We start from the raw sequence: 9873 nt of genomic DNA, 5'->3' as shown, positions 1-9873 counted from the left end.
ATGTTTGTTTCGCACCATTAACAGTTAATGAGTTATGATGACGGTAAAATGGTGAGGGGGGGGGGGTTATGAAAAAAAAATTGTGTCAAGGAGGGGGGGGTTACGAAAAAAAATTCAAGCCAGGTAGGGGGGTCACTCAAATTTTGTGGATTTTCGAAGTAATTCCTCCGACCCCCCCCCCCCCGGGTCGTAAATAATGACGGCTCCCTAAGCACGGCGGGGCAGCCATCTGGCTTTTCGCTGGATCGGCAAGTCATAGAAAAGTGCGCACGCCAGCGTTGCATATAATTATACGGGAATTAAGTCGCAGTTTTGAATTGGCAGTCGCAGCTCGCATGTCGCATGTCGCGATCGGATTCCGATTACTGAGTATACATGCATTCTCTTCTCAGAAACGGCGCTATGAACAATAATGTTATTACAAGGGGTATCCTGTGGACAGCACCACGATGTCGTTCGACAGTATTCGAACGTTCAATGAGAACACTCGAGGACATCAGGGTCTTTCATGAATACTTTTCCATATCAGCTTATGCGGGTGAAGAGAAGTTTTTTCAGCGATACACGAACACAAAACCGATGACCAATTTCAAATTCAGTGACGTAAAGAACCTTTATGAAGGCAGGTTTCCTGGGTACAAAGGTGTGTTTGTCAAGGATATGGCATATTGTATGGTTGGTAAGGAAGAACATATACCAGAGGGTTACAACCACGCTATCCTAATACGCAATCCTGTACATGCCCTCACTTCACTGCATCGCACAATCACCGAAGGAGACATACCAGAATGGGCCGACGGTTTCTTCCCTGAAGAGGCAGGTTTCCGAGAATTGTGGAATATGTACGAACATCTGACAAACGTCAAAGGAATAAACCCAACGGTCATTGATTCTGATGATTTGTTAAGCGACCCAGCTTCCATGATGAAGAAATATTGTAATATTGTTGGTTTCCAGTACACAGATGATATGCTACGATGGGAGCCAGAGAACGACTGTGAGAAATGGACGTGGGAGACAGATCATTTTACTTGGGAAAAAGATTGGTATGGCACTGTGCTGGCCAGTAGTGGTTTCATCAAGAAATCCAAAGAATCGATGAAAAAAACTATAGATGTTTCGTCACTTCCGGAATATGTTCAAACTGCGATACAAGATGCACAGCCATTTTATGAAAAACTGTACAAATATCGTATTGTACCATAAACACAAATTCTTAATTTCATACACAACAACTATCTCATAGCTGTGATCTTTTGCCATTCCCCACTTCTTCATTCTTTATTGTTCACGAACTTTCACTGTTCAGCAAAGAAAGCGTTTATTCTGAAATAAGTCACCATGAAGTACAGTCTGTATGTGTTTCGTTCAAAGGACACCCAGAAAACTTCATGTCGAATTTTGACAAACAGCTGTATTTATCACAACTGAGGACAGGACATTGTATGGAAATTCAGATAATCTAAACGTACAAGCTGTTATACTTTGAAATATTTCAACAGAATTTACAAACAGTATCATACGAACCACACTACCTTCGTGTAGTGATGTACTGATATTACGTGATACAACCCTTCTCACTTGACAGATACAACCCAATTCAAGATGGCGGTTTTTAAGTTTAGCTTGTCAAACAAAACATGACGGTATGGTTGATAATATTCTGCTAACAAACAGTGAATTGGTTTTATCAGTGCTGTAAATATTTCCATTAACCTTAAAAATTGTCTTTTGAACTAAAAAGCAAAAGAATTTCTAAAAGTTGACTGAAAATCGTCGTCTGATAGTATAAATGCTGACAAATGCTATGTGCACTGCATGATGGGATCATTCATGGAATCGTAACAGTTCATTGAAAAGGGTTGTATAGTGATTTCAAGTGTAGCAATCACAGTGGTATGACTTTGATCTGAAATGACTTGATTTTCGATTAAAACAAAGAATATGCAAAATGAATACTTCTAACAAAGTACTTTATCATGTGTTACTACTAATTTATAAAAAAAAAGTTATGATCACTGAATTAAAATGAATTATACCAAGAAACAATATTTGAAAAAATTATATACTACTTTAATATTCGAAGTAACATTTCAGTGCACAGCATTGTTCTCCCAATGAACACTATTTCGAGATGTACTCAAATATATCATGAGAAAATGTGATGCAAAGGGAAACACGTCTTTCTGTGTTTATTGTATAATAAGGTAGATTTAGAATAGTGGTATCCTACTGCATTGACGTTGGATTTACGTATCATTATTCACATTGGAAAATAAGCAGCTGTATATAACTCATTTACATATTTACTGATCAATGTACTAAGGTTACTCTTCATATTCATGACGTAATGTGTACACGACATCAGAATTACCCTTTGGGGTTCGTCGTAAACATTACTCAGAACCTACAAACGTCCATCAGTAGAACATGGATGAAAGATAGGGTCGTCATTTTGTGCTAAGGATATATATATAAAATAAGCTTTCCTTTGTTTATACATTGATTTACGCAATAATTATACAACATCGGAGTCATTTCGTGGTTTCGTCAAAAAAAAAATCCTCAGACCCTAGAAACATCCATTTTTATAAACACGGATGAAATACAGGGTCATCGATTCCTTTTGTCAATAAAAGGTATTACGATTACATACACCCTTATTGTCGTCAGAAACCAGTCAACAATTCAGAGTTGATGTCAGGGGGCCAGAAAGCAGTTAGTTTGAAATTGCTCTCAGAGAGAACTTCAAAATTTTGATATTGTTCGCAGAGACAGTCAACATTTGGAAATTACTCTCAATGAGCATCCGAAATATATGGATCAACCTTGTTGCCAGACTAGCCAACATTTTGAAATTAATATTCAGTACATTAAAGGCATCATGATATAATGTTATCATAATGACCAGTAAAGTACACGATAAATGAATAAAACAGTTAAAAGTAGAATTGCTGTAATGGCTTTAGGGTATTGGATGTTATTGATAGTGGTAATGGAACAGAATACTTTATTTCTGTATAATTATGTAAATTCTGTCTTAAAAGCAATCCATCTTGTAATAAATCATTATATTAATGTTCTGTTTAAACTTTGACCAACTGGAGTCGTACATGTAGGCAGACTGAAATAGAATGATTCAGAATAAAAAGTTTCCATCTCATTTAAATGTCGGATTACGCCTTACTATTATGTTGAGTTGATGATGAACGATTGTTTAGAATGAACCTGGGTCAACGCTTATTTTGTTTGTGAAACGTCTGAAATGTTAACTTATCACACTTTTTGTAGAAAATGATATCGTGGAGCGCCCGCAACGATGAAAATTAAATACTAATGACAAGGAGTGCGTAACACTTTATGTATGGAGAACAAAGGCGCTGCATTTCTGTATGAAGGACCCCGGAAAGTCATTTTCTGAAACTTTTATTTTCTCCAACCTTCCATTGTGCGACTTCTCTCTAAAAAAAAAAGGGAAGTTCTAAAATTGGCAAACCTGACCTGCTGCACTATTCCCTTTCTAGGGAAGCAAAGTTAGGAGATCCAAATCTCCAAATCTCTCACCCTTGCCCAAGGAATGACGAGGCTATTGTTGAAGAGATTTTTTAGCCCCTAATTTTGTTTCTATCCCAGAATGCCCCATTGCACAGAAGGCCTCTTCTGAGAGAGATTCGCCAATTTTCACAATCTATATCACAGAGGTTGTGCCATGCAAAATTGGTGAAAATGATTGTTCTGGATATCTCTAAGTATAAATATATGCAGCTCGCCATTGTTCTCCTTTACAGATCATTTCAAATATAGGTCAAGACAATGGGGAACTTGCAAACTCGCCATCTTGAATGTTGCATCATGGGAAATATGATGATAAACATGAATTACCCAGTATTGCAAACAATTGTGTTACATTGTTTGTACCCATAAACAATCTAGTAATGGTTATCCTGACCATTGCAGGAGGTGTATTTCATCAATAGCTCCAGATTGGGTACTACGATAACTACGGACAATCCCATAGTCCTTTGCGTCTGAGCATGCTCAGTCTGGATTGCAAGTTCCCAATTGAAGTCACAAATTTAAGTGTCCAAAATTTTATTAGAGCATTAAAGACTATGATTCAGAAATTTACAATAACATAGAGGGAAATATTGTAGTGTCAAATGTACTGAAATATATTGAATAACATCGTGACGTGTAAGTAAAGAAATATTACTTATGGGTATGTTAAAGGGGCACAGTCTGTTACTGGACGTATACTTTCGCTTTGAATCAGTGTAAAATTGCAAACACAGAGGAGACTTTTAAACTCGTAAACGTGAGCCTACGTAGACGTAATGTGACAGGGGTGGTTATAATATATGCACAGGGAGGCTTGGAAACCGAGACTTCGGGGATTTTAAAATTTAGTGGTAACCAAAATATTATGTCATAATGGCAGTTTTTATATCATCTTATATCAACCTGTCTCATCAATAGTTTTAGTTTGTGTCTATTTCACTTAATTAACTGGAAATTCGGTTCTTCTATTGTCATAATATATGAACTGCATTGACACATGGACGGAAACAGTAGGTAGCATTCGTAATAGTGTTAAAATAGGTAGATCTAGCTTTTATGCGATGGTGGCACAACCTGAGATAACAACTTGACAACTTGACATGGTAGGCTCCTGCCTGCAAGGAAAGAATGAAATATCGAATGGTAAATAAGAATAATTAGTATTGAAGAAAGAAAACATGCAAAGACCAAACTCGGCATAGATAAAAAACATGTCAGTGTATGGTTCTAGTAAATGTAGGAATTGAAGTCATGTTCTTATTAAATGAATCTTACCGATTCGTTGTTTCTTTTATGTTACGGGACTTCCCCATTGTCTGACTCGGCTCCCTACTTTAAAGGTGAACGCCACTCATAAACTATGGGTTCTGGAAACTCATCACCTACAATTACTTGCGATTTCAGGGGAACATAAAATTTGAATATTCATGATTCCTAAGTGTTTATCCTTAGTGTAATAGTTTGTTCAACCATGAATTGTTATTTCTGAAATGTGACCCACAGCAAGATACCCTATAAAAGGCACAACATCAATTTGACGTTTCTCTGAAATCGCACGTAATTGTAGGTGATGTAAAATCGTGAATGACTCTCCAGAACCCGTAGTTGATAAAATGTCTCTATTTCCTGGAGTGGAGTTCCCATGTGACAAGAGTGTGATTGATTGGCTGGTAATTACACTGGGACAAATAATGTTTTCATTGCAATATAAATCCAAAATCATACATTAGTATACTGTTTTTTTTCTACGACCTCCATTTTAATATAGTTACCTACTTGAAGACGAGATTTGATGAATTTTGATTTTCAGAGAAATTGTCCCCGAGGCACATTTTAGTACCGTTAAAGTAAAAATTCTAAAATGTTGGTAAAATAAAACATTTAAACTTACGAGATACTCTCACAGGCGTGGGTTAAGATAATGCCGATAACACTATCATCGCCAAAATCAGTAATTCAGAACATTTCGAAATCTTGACGCCAGATTTTTCTAAAAAAAAACCAGAAAGATGGTTATTTACGGTCAAAGTAATTAGAATTATACAAGCAACAACAAAGTCTTCAAGAGTGGTTTGTATGACATGGCTACATAAGGACACGTAACTGAACTGGAAATAGGCCGCCTCAACAAACCGAAATAAGTTCAATCTGAATATTTTGGTTGTTTAGCTTTCCAACTAACTAAAGAACAACAATCATTTTAAACCACTGACGTAAGTTTGTTGTCAATCACACAATTGTACACCATTCCGCAATGTTTTTCTTTGCGCCGGGAATGGTGTACACTCACACAATAAAAATACGAGTGGCATAAGGGGCATTGTCGCACCGACGAGTAGTAACAAAACTCACATATTACGAGGTATTTTCCAAATGAGTGATGGAAAATACTGGCGAGTTATATAATTATACCCACAAAAGCATAATTATTAAACATAAGGGAAACCACCCGGTTTATCGTTGTTGGCAAATTTACATGTAAAACCGATTCATATTTTAATATTCATCTTAGGTGCGAAACCGGTTGGTGGTAAAAGTTTTTGATTCAATTGCTATGAAAGATATTTGGAAACTGTGTAATTCTTGACTTACCTGTCGGTTTTAGTGTTGTAGGCGGTTCTTCTGTTGTTGTTACAATTACTGAAATGATCAAGTTTTAACAAGTCATGATTGCATCGATAGACATCATTATAAATGTTTAAAACCTCGAACCAAAACTCGAATATATATACAATAATTATGATCGTACGTGGGCTTGCCCTCAATAAAGGCAAGGAAATGATATTCATTATATCAGCTATCTCCATGTATAGTATGTGTTTAGGCTTATAATTATGTAAATACAATGTATTTAGCAGTTTTACGAATGAAATGTAACTAAAATTTCGATCAAGCAGGCCAACTTTCCTTCAGGTATATATTACTTAGGCTAACAATAGACTGTAAATTATACGTTTGTCGTGTCGTTCCGCCCTCACCAGCCACATGCCCGGGCACGTGTTATTGCTTAGATTGCCGTTTTCTTCGAAAAAATATCGTACGAATCCTGCTGCTACAAATGTATCAATCTCTATACTAGTAGAAATATTAAACTGAGGTTGTTATATTTAGTCTGTAGACCTGGAAAACAACAATCTATGAAACATTACACGCCCCTATGTCACAAACCTCCTGAGGAGTTGACAGACGTGTGAGGGCGCCCGTCATGGCATACCTTACAGACTTGGCTATCAGATATAATAAAACACTAGTTTTCTTGCTGTGCCTTAGATTACCGTTTTCCATCAACTGAAGTTACAAACGTGTTATCTTGTTTCCAATTATCTTTCAAATTTGAGACACGTCGTCGTCGTAAAACCACATGCCTCTTAAAGCACTGTCTTAGACACATCGCGACTTTCTGAAAAATATATATGCCCCTGGTTTGCGAGAATTGATGTAACAAAACAAAACAAAACAAAACGTTTCTGTACAGACTTCGGGATAATATATAGATAATACACAAGATAAGTTTTTGTCATATTACATAATAGTGTGCTTATGTAAAGAGTTCACCCACATGTAAAAAAAGGTGATTTTTCTAATTTTCACCAGAACACCTACCATCACATGTTGGCACTGAGTTGTCCCACTGTCCGACAGTACATGTAAGTACACCAGGACTACTTAACTCATAGCCAGCATCACAGGTATACTCTACAGTCGATCCATGGGTATAGTCTGATCCTGCTTTTTGGCCATTTTGTGGTGCTGCTCCTGGGTCAGTGCAGTTGTTTCCTGAAGAGAATCAAACAGAAACATCACACATAATGAACTGAGAAAACAGAAATGAAAAAACCCACAAACCCTTCCAGTAGTATCTTATCAAGATTTAAATATGTTGAATCGTTACATGACATTATATTTCAAAATGGTTGGCGGCCTCTGTATTCGTCGTCACAGTTCAACGTTACCACCTTCTCCACAATAGAGCTTATTTGTACTAGTATGAAGAGGAGCTTTCTGGTTAGACAATACGTTGCAAAATAGTGACATATTTGGTCGTGTGGGGGCGTGATACATAAAGACACCACATCAATGAAAAGAAGTCGAGTCGGAAATTCAAGATGAACTCTAGATAAATCACGTAGTAGCTACATACCTTCACACGTCGGGATATCGTTGTCCCAAGTTCCGTTTGACAAAGTCAGATTACTAGGTCCACTCAATGTGTAACCTTCGTCACACTGGTAGACTTCATAGGCCCAAATCTTTTGACCATTGTCCGGAGGTGACCTTGGATCACAGTCAGCTATGTGCGGTATTAAAAAAGAATTACATTCTATATTTCTAAGTATACTTTACACTGTAGGATTTACAAAGCATCTCCACCTTTTCAAGCATCTGAGAAAATAAAAACGTTTTCAGACTTGCTTCGCTTTAATATGGTAAAGGGTCGGAAGCACAGGGGCGTGTATTATTGCTTAGATGTCCGTTTTCTTAGGAAAATATCATACGAATCTTGCTGCTACAAATGTATCAATCTCTTCGTATACTATAAATATTTACCTGTACAGGTAGGAATATATATTCAAAAGGTTGTTATATTTAGTCTGTAGACCTGGAAAACAACAATCTATGAAATATTACACGCCCCTGTGGTCGGAAGGATTTTAACAAAAATTGGTCTCCGACGCTCTCCTTACATATAAATACAAATCGCTCCCGACGCAATAAAGAACATATACCAACAAAAGAGCGCCCACTACTACGAATTTCTCAATCAACGTAAAAAAGGTTCCCAAGCTTCATTCTTGCAAGCCAGATCACATATTTCTTCTGACGCAACGTATAGACCTGTTGCCAGTTCCAAGATGCATTGCGCGTCTCAGGTTGGCGGGGACGTTTTGGATGGTGCCGTAAAGGGGTGTGTGGTTGACGACGTTTGATAAGCTTGAGAGGTTAGCAAGTAATGTCTATGGAATACTCATACTGAAAGTAAAGTAAAGTGGATGATCTCATTCTGATTTACAAATTTAGAATCCATCATATACATTTATATATATACAATATCTAGGGACATACAGGGACAGTGCAACTGTGGTAAAAACAAACATTGATGCAATAAAAGTCAAACGGTGTCAACATTTTGCGACATTCCACTCTTTAGATTTTTTTTTATTTTGAGCAAGACTGGTTTATAGTTAAATCGATTTTCAAAGTTGTACTATAGTGGTACTTTGGGGGAACTAAAAAGTGTTTTCTGCAAATGTAAATTAAATGTACCCGGATATGTCTCCGAGCATACAACATACATTTAGCAATTTACTACACGTCCGTTTCTATTATTACGGTATATTACCATAAATGCTATGAAGGTATAATATACAATGGTTGTCACTTGAAACAAAGCTTAGAGACCGTCCTCGTATAGGAGATTCTAAAGCTGTAAAATGATTTGCGTCGACCCGATAACAATTGGATTTCACATGAAGAAAATGTAACAATAATGTTTGAACGATTTTTTTTGGAACCAAAAAAAAATGTAAGATTTTTGTCGAGTCAGCAAACGTTGTGTTCAGATCTGACATGGTTTTCACTGTATTAGGTGAAACTAAGGTACAAACTTCCCTGGCGGCCATGCACGATACAAGCATTGATTTTTCATTTATACTAAGTCTTCCAGTGTTTATATTTGTTTGTCGTGTTGTTATACATCTTACCTCCAGTAGCTTGGTCAAAGTAGAAACATATCAAGATAAGAACCGGTAGCATTCCAAAGCCTCTGCGCAGAACAACACAAAATACAGCAATCAGTGACATGTGTTATATTTTGCTGACGAAAGCATATCTAGCTATTAAATATGCAAACAGAGCAGTATGATTTTCATTTGAAACGTCTGAATGTGGCCGTTTTTCTGGTAAAAGAGACATATGTAGATAAACGCTTTGACTACAGAAACAAACTACTAGTAATTTGTACGATGCGATGGCTTGCTTATTAAAATCCACGCCTTTTTTATTGGATCTCAGAAACTGGCATTGGGACATCAGAGCGAAGGAATAAACTTCAAGTTCGCTTGTTTTAAGCACGGATGTCAGTATGGCGCCCATGCATGCATGGTTGTTACTTTGCATTTGAGTAATCTACTTGCATTGAGTTACATATAAACTCCTTAACCTATCAACTTCAATTGTAGGAACTTGTTGACTTGTTAGAAATCTATACTTCTGGAATGGTTTCACTCTGTAAACAATCCCTGGACATCAATCTTACCATAAAGTGGTATAATACAAATATATTACGAATTCGAAACTTAAGAAAAATACAGTCTT

The 9873-nt window shown here is 36.8% G+C and overlaps 1 protein-coding gene across 1 annotated transcript; it reads left to right on the top strand.

Annotated features, from left to right (window-relative positions):
* The first annotated feature begins 402 nt into the window (after positions 1-402).
* On the top strand, positions 403-1206 carry LOC144437903 (uncharacterized). The gene has a single exon (XM_078126935.1). It carries the CDS (start codon positions 403-405, stop codon positions 1204-1206), a length of 804 nt encoding a protein of 267 aa, XP_077983061.1.
* The last annotated feature ends 8667 nt before the right edge of the window (positions 1207-9873 follow it).

This window comes from Glandiceps talaboti, chromosome 7 (genome assembly GCF_964340395.1).
Source record: "Glandiceps talaboti chromosome 7, keGlaTala1.1, whole genome shotgun sequence".
Taxonomy (NCBI): Eukaryota; Metazoa; Hemichordata; class Enteropneusta; family Spengelidae; genus Glandiceps; species Glandiceps talaboti.
The sequence above is the reverse complement of the archived record's forward strand: the minus strand, read 5'-3'. Positions and strand labels throughout refer to the sequence as shown.